The 21186-nt window shown below is 37.4% G+C and overlaps 1 protein-coding gene across 1 annotated transcript in view; it reads right to left on the reverse strand.

Moving 5' to 3' along the window:
• The window catches only part of gbe1b (glucan (1,4-alpha-), branching enzyme 1b), a 174252-nt gene that overhangs the window by 41461 nt on the left and 111605 nt on the right, over positions 1-21186 (reverse strand). The window contains exons 13-14 of the mRNA XM_059533431.1: positions 19855-20039; positions 8867-8997 (exon numbers count right to left, since the gene is read on the reverse strand). Coding sequence (XP_059389414.1) covers positions 8867-8997; positions 19855-20039 — 316 coding nt within the window. The remainder of the gene's footprint in view (positions 1-8866; positions 8998-19854; positions 20040-21186) is intronic.

Consider the following 21186-nt stretch of genomic DNA (forward strand, 5'->3'; position numbering starts at 1 on the left):
AGTCAGCATTTTCGAGCTCCTTTTATAGGTTGGGACACACCCGTTTCGGCGGGAAGTGGCAAGAAGGGCGCGAAGCAAGCCAATGAGCGAACGAGCCGTCTCTCCTATGGCTGTGTACTGCTGCAAATGCGCTTTACAAAAATACAAAATTAAGGATAATTTTTTGCTTCAGTATTTCGTGAAAAGAGACTTTTCCCGTAGCGTCTTAGCTAAGACGCAGTACGAGAGAGCTCTCGTAAGAGAACTTTCAATGTTAATAGGTAGGTAGTATGATTTGCCCTTCAAGAAACTAGATCTACTCAACCATAATATGCATACATGACACACTGACCCTCCTTACAACACTTACATTTCAAAAGCAAAGAACATTCTCATTAGATCACTTGTGTTTTGCTTCATACCTATCAATATTAAATTTCCTCCATTCCATCCTTTATCACATTCATTACTTAATTATTTGTATAAAGTCATCAAGCATCTTTGAGTTGTAAAGCGTGGTGCTGTTTTGCCCAAGGACAAGCCTATTCCAGATTCAATGAGGAATGCTGATACGGTTGAATTAAGTATGGTATTCAGGTAAATGCCCCCGACAGATAATAGGAAAATGATGACCTGACACAATCTCAGACGCCTGTTGGCACGCAGCGTATAAAAGACACATCAGGCCTGTCAGGATGTGCTTTCATGATGATAACCAACTGGGATTTACAATCCTCCATCCTTCTGAATGGAGAGAAGCACCTGAAGACACTCCCATCGAGAGCAGAGAACCAAAGATGGAGAAAAAAACAAATATATATATATTTGAAGGTTTGAGCTCCTGTCAAAAGCTGGTGTCTTCAGAATTTTAATGGCTGATGTTTGTGGTGGAGTGCTTAACTCAAGGGAAACTTTGTTTTTTTTTAAAAAAAGAGAAGATTTCCAAGGAACAAAACGGCTGCTCTTCCTGCTGAAAGGAAATGGGAGAGACTTTCTAAGGTATTGATGTGCTTTGTCACTCTCTAGAATCCAAATTCATGACCACTTCCTCCTCCCTGAAGCTTTTTGGTTTTTACCTCTAGTATAGTTTCAGTTTGTAACTCCACTTGTGTACAAAAATATGGCTTTTGCAGCTGTCACCTGATGAGGTGGGAGCTCATGCCAAAGTGTATTTTAATGTGTAAACAGAGGGAAAAAATAATAATAATTTTGCCCATTTCACACATGGTATTGAATTTAAGCATAAACAGGCTCCAAAATGTTTTGTGCTCCAATGTTTCAAGGACACAGATTTGGCCTCATTTGAGTTGTAAACACAAATGCATGTGTTCCAGACCAAAAAAAAAAAAAAAAATATATATATATATATATATATATATATATATATATATATATATATATATATATATATATATATATATATATATATATATATAAAATGATAATAATAATTTAGCTTAAAAAAATAAAATAAAAATAAAAAAACGAACACTGAGCATTTGTAAAAGTTAGCAGTTAGCAATTTAGCATGTAATAAAACTAAAACTTTAAGTCATGCTATACATTTAAACCACAGGGACTTTAATTGTCCCAAACCCTGCTAGTTTTTTGTCAGTATAAAGGTTACGTTCACTGATTCTAGTTTATCCCACTCATTTCATGTGATCTAGTAGGCCTCACACTTACATTCATAAATTTAAACTTTATTTCTATTTAATGTTCACAATTAGGCATATTTATTCATGTGTCACACACAAGTAGTACCTTTTGATCCACATAAATACGAGAGTTGGGAAATGTTACGGAAATATTATCGTGGTACTGTTCAGCCTATTATTGATTTTTTTATTTTCACTTCACTTTTATCCAAAGAAGCAGAACTATTTGCACTGCAATTACCAATGGGGCATACAATATTCATACAATTCTAAAGTCTAGGAATAATCTGTCAGCAAATAGTAGCTAGAGCATTCTTGTAAGTCACAGTAGCACGAATTATGTATATAACATATTCCTGCTTCAAATGTTATGAGTAGCTAACAGTGAGTGGTGGTTTCACAAAATATTTTAATTAAAGATCAATATTCAGTGCCTCATCATGCCTCAATCTCATCTTCCTTTTGTTAAACTAAATGAAAAATAAATAAAAATAAACAAGCCATCTTTTCATTACTCATTATTCCATTCATCATTTACTCACCCTTGTGCTGTTGCAACTTTAATTTCAACCTATCATATGACTTTTGAAGACTTTTTTACGCACTACAATGGGATTTTTGAGACCAGCATTATATTCAAAATTTAATTCAACCGAACTTCATATAGAAAGAAGAGCCATCTGAGATGCAAGACAGTCATATGGAATTATGGGTAAGTACCAGGGTATTTTTCGATGTCATAATACTACTCTGTACTACCAAGTGTAAAACAGTCCACTCTGAACACATCAAAAACGCACAAGCCCATTTGACTCTCACATATCTAAAGATACAGTATGTTAGATGCCAGATCCTCCTGTCCACCCTCATGAAGATGGGCATCTCAGGAACCGCACTACAAAGGTTCAAGTCTTACCTCCCAGGTAGGTCTTTCAGGATGTCTTGGAGGAGTGAGATTTCTAAATCACAACTTCTTGCTATTGGGGTTCCTCAAGGCTCAATGCTTGGACCTCTTCTCTTCTCCATCTACATGTCACCATTAGGATCTGTCATTCAGAAGCATGGCTTTTCTTATCACTGCTATGCTGATGACACTCAACTCTCCACCACATTCCAACTAGATGATCCGACAGTAGCTGATTGCATTGCAGCCTGTCAGAGAGACATTTCTAGCTGGATGAAGGACCATCACCTTCAATTTAAGACAGAACGGCTCATGGTCTCAGCCAAACCAGCACTTCATCACAGCTTATCTATACAGCTGGGTTTATCAACCATAACTCCTTCCAGGACAGCCAGGAACCTTGGAGTTGTGATCGATGATCAGTTAAGGTTCACAGACCATATTGCTTTAATGGCCTGGTCCTACAGATTTGCCTTATACAACATTGGGAAGATTGGACCCTTCCTATCAGAGCAAACTGCACATCTTCTTGTCCAAGTTCTTGTTCTCTCCAGCCTGGACTTTTGTAATGCACTCTTAGCGGGCCTTCCCACATGTACTATCAAGCCTCTGCAACTGATCCAGAAAGCAGCAGCAATAGTGGTCTTTAACGAGCTTAAAAAAGTTGACGTTACACCTCTCAGAATCAGAATCAGAATCAGAAAGAGCTTTATTGCCAAGTATGCTTGCGCATACAAGGAATTTGTTTTAGTGACATAAGCTTCCAGTAAACAGAGACAACAACACACAGACAAAAAAAAAAAAAAAAAAAAAAAAAAAATTTACAGGAGAATTACAAATTGGCAAATAAATAAGTGTATAAACAATTGTGCTATAAATGATAATGGAATAGGATTGAGTGAGATGCAGGAATGTTCTAGGATGGAGGGGTAACAAATAAATATAAGGATATTGCACATTTTTGCATAAGCATACATTTAAGTGGGAAACATTTAACTGTTCATGAGGTAGATTGCCTGGGGGAAGAAACTATTCTTGTGCCTTGCTGTTCTTGTATTTGCGGCTCTGAGGCGCCGGCCAGATGGCAAAAGTTCAAAGATGGGGTGACTTGGATGTGAGGGATCCAGAGTGATTTTCTGAGTCCTTTTCCTCACTCTGGATGTGTACAGTTCTTGGAGGGTGGGCAGGGGAGCACCAATAATCCTTTCAGCAGTCCGAACAGTTCTCTGTAGTCTTCTGATATCTGATTTTGTAGCTGAACCAAACCAGACAGTAATTGAAGTACACAGGACTGACTCAATGACGGCTGAGTAGAACTGTTTCAGCAGCTCCTGTGGCAGGTTAAACTTCCTCAGCTGGCGAAGGAAGTACAACCTTTGTTGGGTTTTTTTCACAATGGAGCCAATGTGATTGTCCAACTTCAGGTCCTGAGAGATGGTGGTTCCCAGGAATCTGAATGACTCCACTGCAGCCACAGTGCTGTTCATGATGGTGAGTGGGGAAAGTGCAGGGGGGTTTCTCCTAAAGTCCACAGTCATCTCCACTGTTTTGAGCGTGTTCAGCTCCAGGTTGTTAAGACTGCACCAGACAGCCAGCTGCTCAACCTCCTGTCTGTAAGCAGACTCGTCACTGTCCTGGATGAGGCCGATGACTGTAGTATCGTCTGCAAACTTCAGGAGCTTGACAGAGGGGTCTTTAGAGGTGCAGTCGTTGGTGTACAGGGAGAAGAGCAGAGGGGAGAGAACACATCCCTGAGGGGCACCAGTGTTGGTGGAGCAGCTGTTTGACATGAATTTCCCCAGTCTCACTAACTGTTGCCTATCTGTCAGAAAGCTGGTGATCCACTGACAGATAGAGCTAGGAACAGAGAGCTGGGTCAGTTTGGTTTGGAGGGTTGTTGGGATGATGGTGTTGAAAGCCGAACTAAAGTCCACAAACAGGATCCTCACATAAGTCCCTGTTTTGTCCAGATGTTGCAGGATGAAGTGCAATGCCATGTTGATTGCATCATCCACGGACCTGTTTGCTCGGTACGCAAACTGCAGGGGGTCCAGTAAGGGTCCAGTGATGTCCTTCAGATAAGCCAGAACCAGTTTTTCAAACGACTTCATGACGACAGACGTTAGAGCCACAGGTCTGTAGTCGTTAAGTCCTGTTATCTTGGGTTTCTTTGGAATGGGGATTATGGTGGAGCGTTTGAAGCAGGAAGGCACTTCACACAACTCCAGAGATCTGTTGAAGATCTGTGAAAAGATGGGGGCCAGCTGGTCAGCACAGATTTTCAGACAGGCTGGTGTAACGCCATCTGGGCCTGGTGCTTTTCTTCTTTTGTTTTTCTTGAAGACCTGGCGCACATCATCTTCACAGATTTGAAGAGCAGGAGGTATGGAGAGGGGGATTGCAGGAGGTGTTAATGGTTGTGTAGGGAGATGGTCAGAGTGGGTGTTGGGGGTTTCAAATCTACAATAAAACTCATTCAGGTCGTTAGCAAGTCGTTGATTAGCCTCAGTGCAAGGGGATGGTGTCTTGTAGTTTGTGATGGCTCTCAGTCCTCTCCAAACTGAAGTAGAGTCGTCCTCTCCTCATCAGTTTGCACTGGCTACCAGTAGCTGCTTGCATAAAATTCAAGGTACTGACGTTTGCTTACAAGACAACAACTGGTGCTGCACCAATATACCTAAATTCGCTAGTTCAAACTTAGGTGCCCTCCAGAAGCTTGCGTTTTCAGGGATGGAAATTAGCACCCGCCACCAGCCAAATGCAGGTCTGTTTGTGTTGTGGCAGGTAAACTCGCTTCACCTACCGGCCACCGTTGCGGGTAAATAAAAATGGTATACTGTTTCACCCGGCTGGTGGACAAAAAAGTTAATTTCCATCCCTGGTGTGTGTGTACAACACGCAATAAAGTGTAATATCATCCAAAGCAGCTCCGTGGAGAAAGGCGGTGTAAACCGGGCTCGAAACGGTGGCGTTGTTCCCAGTACAGTGTTTGCAGCTGAAGTTAGTGCCGCCGGTGGAGTGATATATTTGTTGGTTATTTACAGTACGTTTTATAGCACATGCTCATGATATACAAGATCGCGTGAAGAGTTGAATTTGTTATCGCTCACAAGTTTCCGCATACTGTCACGTCTCTGTTAAACCCCGGTAAGTTCATTTTCCTCCAGCATTCTGCAACATTTTAGATTATATGGACAGTTTGTGTTTATCTTATTGTTTTTAACGTCATAATAAGCAAACTAACAAACAGTATTATCAGTCGCGTGTCTAATAACTGCTGTCCGGGGGATGCATTTTATTTCCAGTCTTCAAGTACTTTTTCAGAAGTTAGCTCTGTGGCTAGTAAGTCAACCCTCTACATTGCGAGTAAATCACTCGCATATGCGACTAAATCTTCCTTCTGGCTACTAAATTATGTCTAATATTAGCCAATGGCAAATAAATTCTCTGATTTTACTCGCCAGTGTGTTAGTTGGAGGCTAAGTTTAGCACAGATATTTTCACTCGAAAACACTCTCTGACTCTCCGTCAGATGATCTGTGCTTTTTTTTCCTCAATGGATCCGCAACGCACCTGTATAATGTACCATAAACTCTAGTGTTAAGAAGAACAAATCACCGTCTCTTTCTCTCACACTCACATAGAGAAAAAGAGAGAGGGGATTGACTTGCTACATTTATTAACAATATTATTTGTTGTATTTTCCTGTCGAAAGAACAGCGTTCCCTATGGAAGACCTCAGCTTTTAAGAACAGCCGGGTTTTTCCGGTAGTGGGTGGAGTTAATGCCCGGACGGCAATCTCATTTGATTTCAGCAAATCAGTTCGAGCGAACACACAAAACCTAATTAATATTCATGAATCCAGCAGCTCATTAATCCTTAGTAATTCTTAGTGTGATTTACAGTTTTTATTAGTTGGAATCGTATTATTATTATCATCTTATCAGTATTTTTGTAAGTTTTTATTCCCAAATTATTATTATTATTATTTTTTTTACAGAAACACTGAATGACCAAAAAAGCACCACCACCAGTCCAGTTAAAATGTTCAGTTAAAACGAATAATAAGCATTCAAACATGGTTATCAAGTTTACTTCTAATTACTAAAGTTCTGTTCATAAATGATACTTGATTATTAAAAGCTTGACTGACTGGCGAGTAAACTAAAATAATTACTAGCCAATGGTGATTAAATTGCCAAGGTGTCCATAGAAGGTTGTAAGTTATGTAGAAACAACATTGTATCGCTACACGTTTGACAGCTCTGGCGTGACGAGGCGCATAAAACGATGTATTAAAAATGCTGTTGTTTGTCGATGGTGTAAAAGTTTGTGTGCCGAGATTTCTTTCAGTGATACAGTGTTGAACAGGGGACTTTTCCCCACGTGTTCCCTCAACCACAAAAAAAATAATAAAATAAAACACTTACACATACAAGTCAATCCTTTCCTTTGGAATTAAATACAACATTATTAATGCGTACGAAAACTGTTTAGAATGTCGTAAAAATGTTTCTGTGCATAAAAAAATTTCAGTGCAGTGTATCATCCGGTTGGGCTACAGAGTTGAGAGAATGAGCTACTTCAGCAAGAGTCGGCTGTTTCAAAACCTAGTAAGCTGCCTAAGCAGCATTTTTGAGCATCACTGAAAGAGAAAATGTCAGTATTTCATTGAGACTTGAGATTAAATAAACTGCTTAAGTACTGTAGATCTTGTAGTATTAATTTTCACATGCAGTTACAGATTGTCGGTTAAAAACAAGAAAGTGGCTGGTAGATTTTGAAATCTACCAAAAAAGTAAATTTCCATCCCTGGTTCTGCAAGTGAACGACGTCTTGTGGTGTCATCCTGAAGAGGCACAAAATCACTATCACAGACATTTTCTTTGGCCATTTTCAAAAAAAAAACATCTGAAGACACATCTTTTTCGCCAGCACCTGATGAACTAATACTAGCACTTGCCTATTCTCTTCCATTCTATTAAGAAAATGTGTACTGTGCTAGACTAACTGAGACTTGTAACAGCACTTGCATAACTGATGCTCTCTCGTTTCTTCTGATTGCTTCTATTGTTCTCTTCATTTGTAAGTCGCTTTGGATAAAAGCGTCTGCTAAATGATTAAATGTAAATGTTATTATGTCTTTACCTGACTCTAAAACCGTCTAACAGACGACGGTGAGATAACAGTGAAGTATGGATGTATACATATAGTTATATGTAGGAGAGATGGTAGGGGTTTAATGAAAAAGCACTTTGGACTCATTGGGTCAGACTTGTTTACCTCTTCTGACACAGAGTGGCACTTTCATCTGTCCTCTGCTTTAATTGGACACTCTGCTTCCACTCATCTTTCGAACACGGTTACCTTACCGACACACAAACATGCCGGCACATACACTGTAACGCCAGGCAAACTCGCCCACGTGTTTACCTCTCATGCTCATAATGACAGCTACACAGCTGTTTGCATCTAAAAGCTAGGTTCTCCTTCACTCCCCTGCTGAAAACATTTCCTGTAGCTTCCCACTGACACGGATGTGGAAAAATTTGTTGTACACATTCAAACTCTTCAATGAATATTCTGTCATCATTTACTCACCCTCGTGCAGTTGCAAACTTAAATTTCAGCTGCTTGTTACACAAAAGCTATTTTTTTACGGACTACAATGGGCTTTTTAAGACCAGTATAATATAAAAAATTTAATTCCACTGAACTTCATAGATTTTGAAGGACATGAGGGTAAGTAATAGACTATATTGGTATTAGCTGCAATATAATGGTGTATTGCTGGCCATAAAATCTGCTTATTTTTGTAACAGTAAAATGCCCAATAAAATAAATATTTTGGTTTGCCTTCTTTGCATGCAATGACAAAGATCATGTGATCATGTGAATTCTCAACCTGTGATCAACAACTGAATGATTCATAGCCAGAAATAAAGGTATTTACAACTAGTGTTTTGTTATTTTTTATAAATATAAATATTTTTATATTTACAGTTTATATTTTATTTTAGAATAGATTAAAAGAATTCTGTTATGTACTTTGTCATTTTTATTATTTTCTTATATTTCAGTTTTTGTAGCAATTTTAGAACTTCAATTTATATATATATATATATATATATATATATATATATATATATATATATTCTGCCTGAACAAAATGTTTTTTATTGATTTAATTATTTCAGCTCAATTTCAATTTTCACAAATTATTTTTAATAGTTTTAGATTTTGTTGTGGTTAATAACAACACTTTCTCTGAGATAGATATCAAATACTGAAATCAGATGTTGTGTCTACAGAGGTGAAGGATACTTCCCCGGCGGCCTCACTGCCACTCTGTAGCTGCTGTAGCTGTTGGTTGGGTGGAAGTTAAAGATGAAGATGACGTTGGCCCTCTCAAAGACAATCACCTTGTCACCTTCGTGTTTGACGCTGACGTAAGCCTATAGAGAGACAGAGATCAAAGATTGAGCCCAGTGGGACTGCATGAGATTTGTGTACTTTTATGGAAATCTTAAAAGTAATGGTACAAAGAACATATTCTTATGAGTAAAATAAATAGAAATAAATAAACAAACAACCTTAAGGTATTTTTCCATTGGGATATACTATTTTAAACAATATTTATGTATAAACAAAAGGCTTAAAGGAAGTCTCCTACTGCACTGAAGTTTCATAGTATGCCAGAAATCCCATATGGCTAAATAAGAATAAATTAAATAAAAGATAAAAGATAATTATGGAAGAGACAACATAAATTGAGAAATGACAAATAAAATGTATTATAATTTATTCATCAATCTTGTACATAATGAAAACAAAAAAAGTTATAATTATAAAATGATTTATGAACATGTATATCTTATACATAATCTTAAATAAATAACTATATATATATATTCTTAAAGACTAAAATATGAGCGCAAAAAAAAAAAAAAAAAAAATATATATATATATACAGTATATATATATATATATATATATATATATATATATATATATATATATATATATATATATATATTTATATATATAGTGAAAAACAATATTCTTACAGATTTACGACTAAGTAGTACAATTAACAAATGTATTATGTAAAAATAAAAGAAAAACAATATATATCTTTCCGTTGTGATTTATTACTTTAAAAATGTGAAAATTTCACACAAAAATGGGCCGGACAAAATTATGGATAAATAAGTTTGTTTCAAGCATGCGATGCTCCTTTAAACTTACGTGGGGCAAGTAACAGGTGTGGGCAATATAAAAAACACACCTGAAAGCAGATAAAAAAGAAGATATATTGACTTAGTCTTTGCATTGTGTGTGCCACACTAAGCATGGACAACAGAAAGAGGAGCAAAGAACTGTCTGAGGACTTGAGAACCAAAATTGTGGAACAATATCAACAATCTCAAGGTTACAAGTCCATCACCAGAGATCTAGATGTTCCTTTGTCCACAGTGCACAACATTATCAAGAATTAATCTCCCTGGACGTGGACAGAAGAGAAAAATTTATGAAAGGTTGCAACGCAGATTAGTCTGGATGGTGGATGAGCAGCCCCAAACAAGTTCCAAAGAAATTCAAACTTTCCTGCAGGCTCAGGGTGCATCAGTGTCAGCGCAAACTATCTCTCGACATTTGAATGAAATGAAACTCTTTGGCAGGAGACCCAGGAGGACCCCACTGCTGACACAGAGACATAAAAAAGCAAGACTACAGTTTGCCAAAATGTACTTGAGTAAGCCAAAATCCTTCTGGGAAAACGTCTTGTGGACAGATGAGACCAAGATAGAGGTTTTTGGTAAAGCACATCATTCTACTGTTTACCGAAAACGTAATGAGGCCTACAAAGAAAAGAACACAGTACATACAGTCCAATATTCTGGAGGTTCAAAGATGTTTTGGGGTTGTTTTGCTGCCTCTGGCACAGGGTGCCTTGACTATGTGCACGGCATCATGAAATCTCAGGATTACCAAAGGATTTTGGGTCGTAATGTAGGGCCCAGTGTCAGAAAGCTGGGTTTGCGTCCAAAATCGTGGGCCTCCAGCAGGACAATGACCCCAAACATACTTCAAAAAGCACCCAGAAATGGATGGCAACAAAGCGCTGGAGAGTCCAGATCTAAATCCCACTGAACACCTGTGGAGAGATCTTAAAATTGCTGTTGGGAAAAGGCGTCCTTCCAATATGAAAGACCTGGAGCAGTTTGCAAAGGAAGAGTGGTCCAAAATTCCGGGTGAGGGGTGTACGAAGCTTATTGATGGTTACAGGAAGTGATTGATTTCAGTTATTTTTTCCAAAGGGTGTGCAACCAAATATTAAGTTAAGGGTGCCAATAATTTTGTCCAGCCTATTTTTGGAGTTTTGTATGAAATCAAATTAGCTTTTCTTCCTCTGTTTTTTTTTCAATACACACAAAGGGAATAAACATGTATAGTAAAACATGTGTAATTGCAACACTTTTCTGTGAGAAATATGTAATTTTCTGGAAACATTTCAGGGGGGCCAACAATTTTGGCCACGACTGTATGTATATATATATTTGCAGTATATTGGAGAATTGATAGCCTAGATCAGCTTATTTCCGGAATCGTCAAATATCAAATAAAATAAATATTAAGAAGCAAGAAGAATATTTTCAAAGGATCCATCCCCTGAAGATCTTTCTAGCTACAAAACATAGACCCTTCAAACTACTCAAACTCCAAACTTTTGAAGTTCGGGACTTTTTTTTTTTCTCTTTATTTGACTGAAATCCAGAGATGACACTCTTGGGGCAAAACTGGAGCTGACTGTCAGCAGCAGAGGACTGCCAATGATTTAGCTTGTTTCCAGCAGAAAGACAAGTCTGAAACTTGCCTTTACCAGAGATTATCAATGTCACTCTGCCCCACTATTTTTAGTGGTCCAGACCCTCCGCCAATTTGGGAACTGAAAACGAATGAGAGATAAGAAAATCTTTAGTTGAACAGAAAAGACATCCAGATGCAGGAGCCAAAATTCGGCATTCTTTCCTGTAGCTTTCATATTTAGCATGGTCAGAAATTAACTTTGCTTTTCCATAATCTTTATCTATAATAGTATCTTCAATTGCTTTTAAAATGTGCAGTAAGCAATCCAGCATCATATTTTTATCCCCTAATTGATCAAAACACTCATAATTAATGGTCAGTCCTAAAAACAACCCTTTCATTTTTCATAACAGTTTAGTCAGTGTGGATTTAAGCACATAAATCTAGCCCCAAATATTTTTTCTAGCATTTTCCTTCACATGCAAATATTTTGTATATTTAATATATTTAAGAAAGCAAATTCACTATTAGTCGTTTGTAAAGTGCAAGGATAGAAGGAAGGAATGCATCCGATTCCAGTAGCTGTTCGTCATTCTGTGTAACCGTAACATGAGTCTTGCATTTTGGAGGAATTTACTGTAAATAGTGAAGATCTGAGGGGGTTACATTTTCATCGACATGGCTGGCACAAAAGCAGATCCTTTGAAGCGAAGCGTGGTGATGAGGCAATGCTCTTCATTGTCATGATATACTGGCGCCAAACTGCTGCACGGGAGATAATGTGTGTTATAGAGTGCTGGAACTTTATCCCTTAGTGCATACACAAACAGCTTTATTGTTTTAATAGAGTTTCCCATCATGCCTGGTTTCATTTCATAGCTAAAAGCATGCTTAGGAATAAGGTGATCTCAATGGAGGAACATGAGTGTCCGAAAAAAGCTAATGAATCATGGGTTTGGAAGTTTGCAGATTCTGTAAAAAATGTTTGGGAAAGGTCTATTTAACTACATTTTGATGAACCGGTAATGCTTCAGCTGTTTGTGCAATATAATCTTAAAAATATTTTTTTTTTCCACATTTAGTGATTGTGCAGCATTAATAAAATTCACATTAATGCTTTTAATTTTAGCACTGAATTAAAATTAGGGGAATATGTACACAACCATTCAAAAGTTATATATATAGGATGCATTCAAATGATCAAAACTGACAGGAAAGACATTTTATATTACAAAAGGTTTATATTTTTAATAGACATTATTCAAAACTTTCAATTCAATAAGGAATTCTGAAGCAAAAAGTATCATGGTTTCAAGAAACACAAATATTTTCAACACTGATGATAATAATAATAAGCCACAAATCAGCATTTTAGAAGGATTTCTAAAAATAAGATTGATATTATTGCATCACAATAATATATAACATTTTAAATAGACATTAAAATAGAAAATTTGTAATAATATTTCACAACATCATAATACTGACTAGGACAGAGTATATGCAAAAGTTTAGTTATTTAAACCGCCTCGACTAAATACTTAATATTGCAAATTATTAGTCTTGATTTTGTGGGGATTTTGTAGAATACAGAGGAATATTGTTGCCATAAGGGCACGGGCCCCACTGGCCCTCTCCAACCAGCCTTAACATTTTAAGGATGGATCCAAACAAATCCATCATTAAAGCATTTTAACTTCAAAACGTCACTTCTGGCCAAAAGTCCATAATCCATAAAAATGTTTCCTCCTCTGAAATATAGTCCATCCCCTGTTGCCCCTTTACATCAGAATTGTAATCTGTGCTTGATCTGTGCATATTTCTCTCCTGATTCAGCCGAGATGATTTTTTTCAGTGGAGGAAGTGTTATTATGGATAATAGACTTGCATGTTTGCTGGAAGCAATGGTTCAAAATATCTCAATGATGGATTTGTTTCTTACAAACATGCAGATTTTCACTTTAAATAATGTTAACTGATGGACTGGAGTGTGGATTACAGTATTGTTTTAATCAGCTGTTTGGACTCTTATTTTGACGGCACCCATTCACTGCAGAAGAACCACTATAGTGAGCAAGTGATGCAATGTTACATTTCTCCAAATATGTACTTATGAAGAAACAAACTCATCTACATCTCGGATGGCCTGCGGGTGAGTGAATATTTCAGCAAATTTTCATTTTGGGTATACTATTCCTTAAAACGAATACTTTATGGGAAGCATCGTTATCTTCAAGTCTAGTAAATTGGGTCAATGCTGATTTGACATCGACTCTCAAGTACAAAAACGGATTTTCTGAAAATCTGTGAAACTAGAGCATTTGAGCTGCTCGTGTCTAGACATATTGTATATGACCTGCTGTGTGCAGTAGTGGACAGACTGTAAATAATATATAACTGGCCCTCAGCACAGAAAAGCATAGAAAGACAGGAAGAGAGAAAAAGAGAAACAGACACAGAAGCAGCGATGAGTTACTGAACTGCGGTCCTGTTTGCAGCACAGCGGGTGCTCAGTAAGATTGCAGCAGCACGTAAACAGTGCTCAGCTAAAATCACAGTTTACTCTTTAGAAGCCTGCTGAGAAACTTTTCTAATTAGCGGGCGGCCCATGCAACTGGCTTTTCAAGTGAAGTGCCTTGCAGGGCTGAAGGATATATTGAAAACTGATGATATAGTCGTGTTTTTTTTTTTTTTTTTTTCTTGAAACCCTCCCAAACAACATGTGGTGATGTAAGGTTGACCTTTTTTTAGGCTTTCTGATCCCAAGATTCAACTAATCTCTGCTATTCTGCAGCTGCGGTCCTTGGAGAGTCTTTACTCTCAGCCACTCAGACTCTCCTCTTCAGCATTAGGACGATACACACACGTCCTCTTCCAGGAAGGTTTGTAACATCTTTAATTGATTGGAAAGGATTCATCATTGCCCTGATGGTGGAAATGGGAATTTCCAATGCTCTAACTCTTTTCTCAAAGCCACTTTCTAATTTGAGAAGCTCAACAATCTGTTGCTGCACATCAGAACTGTATTCTTTGGTTCAACTCAATGTGATGGATTTTGGTTTTCCCTCATATGTATATTCCTGTGAAACAAGAAGCAATGGCTGGATAATTTCACGTTCATAATCACCATGATGTGTTTGTGCATGTATTAAAATCCTTTAAGAAATGATTGTTACATGTATGAAGGCAAATATTTTACTAATAAATATTGTGATGTTTCTGTATAAATAAAAATGAATGCATATTCTCCTTTGCGTACATTTAGTGAAAAAAAAAATGTTTTTTTAATAATTCCAATTGCAAAAGCTAATTAAAATAAATAAACAGAGATAAACTGAACATTTTTAAAATACACGCTTAGATCTAAATGATATTTTAGGGAACATTATTTAAGTAAATCAAGTTGAAGTGCATGAAAATGAACGGAAATAAAATATATACTGCAAAAAGGAGCAGCATGGCTCAGTGGGGACTGCAAAGCTGAATTTAAGACACCGAGGAGGGAATCAAGAATTCAGTTCACGCACACAAGCGCTCTTCTCGCCGGAGCGATACTTTGTTAGCACTCTGTCAGAGCTGTGGAGAGAGAGTTTGGAGTCTGAGTGGGTGCCAAGGTTTTTACTGTCGACTACCCTGGGAAAAGACAAGGATGATACATAGCAATTACAAACGTTCAGACACCAAAAACGTGCTCAAAGCTCAGCTCATCTTTTCTAAAGGCCTCCCATTAGCCGTCGGAGCTCGTTTGCTCTCCCAAACTAAAGGAATTACAGGTTACAGGTGAACATTTCTGAACAGAACTGAGATCATGTTATCAATATGATGAATAGCAATACAATCTGAACAAATATATAGTATTACAAAGGGGTATTATAATTAAGTAAAAAAAATATATATATTAAATAGAAATATTCTTACACAAATCTATATATAATTCTACATATATCCAGTGTTTCTCAAAGCATGTGGAGGTATTAGAAAGCAATAGTTCCTTAAACTTCATTTACATCTTAACATTCAGATCTGCTACATACACGTAAGAACCAATTTCTTCTCTTTCATTTCCTTCATGTGGTCTAGATGCCCAAGATGTTCTCACATATCATTAAAGCAGCAGATTTGGATGGAATGGGGATTTCTATTGACCTACAGACTTAAACTTCAGTCTTTTTCCTCCCACAAAGCTATTGTATAACTTCAGACAGTTTAAAAAACTATGCCTATATATGATACGTGACTTGACAGTTATAATCATCCTCACATCCCTCTTTCTTGTATGCGACTGATGAAACAAAAATGATCTTGAAAGTTAAATCGGATTTGAGCCTTAAAAAAAGACATTTCTTGCTTATTCTTTTAAACATGATCTCAGTCCTCATCCATAAAAAAATGTGGCAAGGTCAAAGTGAGACGCAGATAAGGTGAGGCAGGTGTAAAATGGGCTGCGGATCACAGGAGGAAGTGAATCATTTACACTGTCTGCCATCTAATCTCTAACAATTCCCTTCATTTGCATGATCGCATGCCTTGCAGCCGGCCAGACTGACACAAGCACACCTGAAAGGAACAGAAGATGCAACTTTAAGGGGAAGGACACCAGTGCTATCGTTAACTAAAACAAAGACTATTAGGAATCATTTTGTTAATTAAATCATTAGGGATGTCCCAATCAGTTGTTTGTACCTTTGATCCGATCCGAGCAACTGGATATTGAGCACCTGTTGGCTTGGCATGCTCTTGACAGTGCTTCATATCATGCTTCTGCGTTTTCATGTGGACCGAGAAGGAAAAAAATCTGTTTATAAAAATACTCGTGTACGTTTGGACATGTCCTCAGTTTTCCTTGGAAACAGTAAAAAGGGAAAAGATTCTCCTGCCAGTTCGATGATGATTTGAATGAATCGGTCTCAGCAGATGCAAAGAGTTTGGGTTGGCTCTCCATTACACATCTTGAACTTTGTGTTAGAATTCTTTTCCACAGAGTTTCTCCAACAGAAACACAAAGACAGAGATAACAAAAGGAAAAAACCCAGCCTTGCAAAAACAAGTGCTTCAAGGCATTTAAGCACATATGTAAAAATACATAACATATTATTTAACAAGTCTGTAAACACCCAAATCAATAATTAAACAAAGCATTTTTTGTAAATCCAGGTAATTTACCATAGAAAAATAATGATATTTAACGTTTATGACTGTTATAGCGCCACCTATGGTCGGATTTCCATAAAACCTTGCAATGCTTTTTTATAATCATCTGTTACATGTGCTGACCTAATTTCATGAAGTTTTGAGTTTTCGCTTAGGATTTATAAGCTTTTTGGTATGAAAAACGTATAATCATGCAAAAGAAGGAAAGTTGGCCAAGCTCCATGATTTGTTTTATTTTTTTCATGTGACCTCAGACTGAGCAAGTGTTCAGACTTTAGCAAAGATTTGTTGAAATCTGTTGAAAGTTATTGCCATTTTTGTAAAAGTGGCCCTACCCCTTTCAAACATATTGACGTACCTTTGCGATGGCGAGTCAAACTTTTATTTTTTGATAATTTGAATTTTTTGAAATTCATTCTCCAGAGAATCTTTCTGCACTGGTTTGGTTCTGACCAGTCGAAAAACCTAGGACTAGGAATGCATTTTGTCTGTCTTGAGGCAAGGATTCCTATACCATTAGCCACCTGAGCCAGTGATGAACAGTTTAGGAGTTATGAGCGTTTTCATAATTTTGATTGCTGTAGCACCCCCGTTAGGCCAATTGCTGTGCACATAGCCTAAGAAAGCACAAATAAACTCTCCCACTAGTAGTACACCTAGCAATATCTCTCACAAATATAGTCAACTGGCATTTAAATATCAATCACCAAGGAAAAAAGTACAATCTAACACGAATCGCAGGTTTCTATTGGCACTTCATTAGCTCCTTGAATCAGGGCAATGATCAAATATTCCTCGTGAATCAACCTCTCTCTGTTTCAGTGACAGCTCTATCACAAAGACAAACCCACAATGGGTAATGGGTTAAATGCAGAGCACAAATTCTGATCATGGGTCACCGTACTTGGCTGTATTTCACGTCACTTAAAACAACAAAATATGTTAAATAATTGTATATATGTAAAATATACCTACTGAGTTTGAAAATCAAATTTATTTCATTTGCATATCTATTGTATTTGTCTTATGGTTTGTAATTGTTCAGCTTTTTCAGCTGTCGTTTTATTGTAATGTTGTACCTCAGGCCTGGAAAGAGAGTACCATTATTTCACTGCCAAATAAGGCACATGCTAAGGACCTTATAGACTACAGACCAGTGGCTTTAACATCTGTGCTTTATAAGTGCATGGAGAGAGAAGTTTGTCAGAAACTCTCCTAAGCAATGATTGGAAAACTTGCAGTTTGCTTACAGATTTGTACGTGGTACTCTGATGGATAAGGTTGGATAAGGTTGGAAATGACTTGGATGATAGGAACCATAGAGAGTGTGCTGACCAGCTGCATAACTGTCAGGTACGGGAGCTGTAATGCAGCAGACCGCAAGACCCTCCAGCTGACAGTGAACACAGCTGCAAAGATCATCTGTGCCCCTCTCCCCTCCATCCTGGACATTTTCCTCACACCATGCTCCAGCAAAGCAAACAGTATCGTGAAGGACCTCACCCATCCCTCCCACAGTCTCTTCCAGCTCCTACCATCAGGAAGACGGTACCGGAGCATAATAGCCCGCATAAACTGCATAAACACATTGCATTATACCAAATACTCAACATAAAGTTCTTTTTAGCAACACTGGCTTCCTCGGGAGTGTGTTTTATCCCCAATTCAATTTTTTATTCATATAAATGAAATAACCTGTGATACTGACAATTTAAAGGTACAGGTTGTAAGACCTGCCACGAGATGGCACACTATCAAAACAATAACAAACGCGTGGTTTGATGACGCTAAGAAGGAGCGTGGAATGATGGGATTTGTTGTCTTTTTACCCAACCGCTGACGGCCATCAATCAGACGGAAAGATAAATCATGAATTTAACTCGAGTTCAACGATTTGCGCGAGTAGATTACATACGAAGTCAATGCAAAGACGCGATCACCACGTTTGGCGTGTATGGCCCATAATACTAATCTTGTTGATCGTTTTAATAGCATACGTTTTCTGTAAAGATACGAATCAAAACAACTCACCTGTCGAATAAAACACGAGCGAGATCGGCATCTCTTTCTAGTTACTTCCGCATTTGTCCATGACACTGTTGTCATGTGGTTTATACGTAAAGGTGGTAACAAAGGGTAACTAACGTCATTGACAGGCGACTGCACTGCCCCGTGTCACTGTTCAGAATGGGAATTTTCTCATGATTTACAAGTAGTTGAAAACATTAGAGATATTGTTAGTAATCAATCAGCTGGACAAAATATATAACACTAGCCTAGTGTTTTTTGGATATTTTACTGCAAATATCTTACAAATTGTACCTTTAATGCTTATAAAATATGCAGACAATATGGCACTGGTGGGACATGTAAAATATATTCAGTCATTAGATACTTACAGTACCTCAGTTTTGTTAATTTTATTACATTTTGGACAGAGGACAGTTCTCTGCAGCTTAACATTAGTAAAACTAAAGAAATGTGTTGTGGGGCTAACAAACATACGAGCCTTCTGTGAAGCTTTGTTAGTTAATGGAGAGGAAGTTGAGCAGGTGGGACCTTTTAAACACTTAGGTACTGAGACTGACTCCCAGATTTTATCTGATAAGCATTAAGATGATGTTTTTTTAAAAGGCTTATCAACGTCTAGGCTTATTGAGAAAACCGAGGAGTTTTAACTTTGAAAAGGATATTCTGATTGTTGCATGTAAATCACTTATCGAATCGGTTCTTATTTTAAATATTGTGTCCTGGTTTAACTCTCTATCTGTTAAAAGCAAAAATAGACTTTTAATGATTTTAAATGTGGCGAGTAAAATGTTTTTTAAAGAAGTATCTTATGCTCATCAATTTTTCATTGATCATCAATATTTACCCGGAATATTCTTTAAGACAAGTAGCCACTGCCTTCCATTTTTCACTCCTTTACGGCTGAAGGCAGTAAATCAGTCCATTCATAACTTTATGCTTCTGCAGAAGCCAGGGTCACATCAACAAGCTGGATTACTTTCCTCAGCTAATAATTCATATTTGAATCTTCCATTTGGTGGAGTAGAAATTTGTTTAAAAAGCAGCTGAGTAATGATATTGAAGGGCTGGTTAGGGACTGATGCTTTTTTTGACTGTTCTAGTGATCAAAAAAAAAAAAAAACTCTTTTATGCTGCACATAAAAGGGAGTTAGATAGAATGAGAAAGAGTCGGAGGATTGAGAACGTGGAAGATGAAAAATGAAAGTCAAACTGTGGTGATATGCACAGAATTTGACTGATAAAGAAATATTTAGTGGAACTGAGAAGAAAGACAAGGTACAGTAGGAGAGGGAAAATGTACAGGGTGATTTTTCTCTCACCGGGGGAGCAGCCAGCCAGCCGTACTTGTCCTCTGTGCGGTTCATGTCTCGGTCGAAAGCGTACAGCTGCCAGTAACGCAGGTGATCCGTGTCCACGAGGTTGAACTGCCGGCGCGCGTAATGATAACTCTCATTGTTGCCTACTCGGGGAAAATCCAGCCATTCTGGATGGCCGAACTCATTGCCTGCAATTAAACACAATAGAGAAGTTTCTTACAGACTGAAGAAAAATGCTTCAAAGGCTTGTTATTATTGACTCAGTTGGTTTGAATGTGTGATAGAAAAACAGGAGTTTGACTTTCTTTGTAGCCACAGCCACTTTGGACATACGCCGATGAGTCAAAAATAATTATTTTAATTATTCTCACTTATTTCATTAATTATTTTGAATAAATGCTGTTTATTTGAACTTTACATTGATCAAAGAATCCTGAGAATGTTTTGAATAATATCAAGCAGCATGACCATTTTCAGCATTGATAATAATGAGAAATTGAAAACGGTTGTGCTGCTTAACAAGGATTCTTTGGATTTTCAGGATTTCTGCAGGATCATGTGACACTCAAGACACGTAATGTAATGATGTTGGGAGTAATGATGCTGGGAATTCAGCTTTGCATCGCAAGAATACATTACATTTTAAAATCTATTAAAATAGAATACAGTTTTTTTACACTGTAATAATATTCCCACAATATTAGCATTTTTGATAAAAGAAATGCTTCGTTGAGACTTGCATAGAAAATCTAACACACACACGTTTACTTAGCTATCCAAATAGGGACATTCCACAGGCGTAATGTTTTTTATACTGTACAAACTGTATATTCTATCTCCCTACACCTAAACCTACCCCTTACAGAAAAGTTTCTGCATTTTTACAATAAAACAAACAACAACAACAAACCAACAAACTTTGTTTATTTTATTTTTATACCACTTTTACAAATGAGGATGTCCCGAAAGGGAGGTCTTTGGAGATTTAGCTCACTTTTGGGTACAAATTTGTCCCCAGAATATGGTTACTTAGGTATACACACACACACACACACACAGTATTGTGTCCCAATAATGTAGCATATACCTGAACCACACACACACACACACACGCACACGCACGCACACGCACGCACACACACACACACACACACACACACACACACACACACACCTGTATTATGCTCAAGCGTGGACTTTCCGATCCAAAAACATAAACCACTCCAAAAACTCTTGTTAGTTTGACGGTGTTATGATTGCAGTGTCCTTTTCTTCCTGATATCAGCATTCAAAATGTCATTGAAAATTCTGATGTTTCATAAGATCACTTCTGAA

This window comes from Carassius carassius, chromosome 41, assembly GCF_963082965.1.
Source record: "Carassius carassius chromosome 41, fCarCar2.1, whole genome shotgun sequence".
NCBI lineage: Eukaryota > Metazoa > Chordata > Actinopteri > Cypriniformes > Cyprinidae > Carassius > Carassius carassius.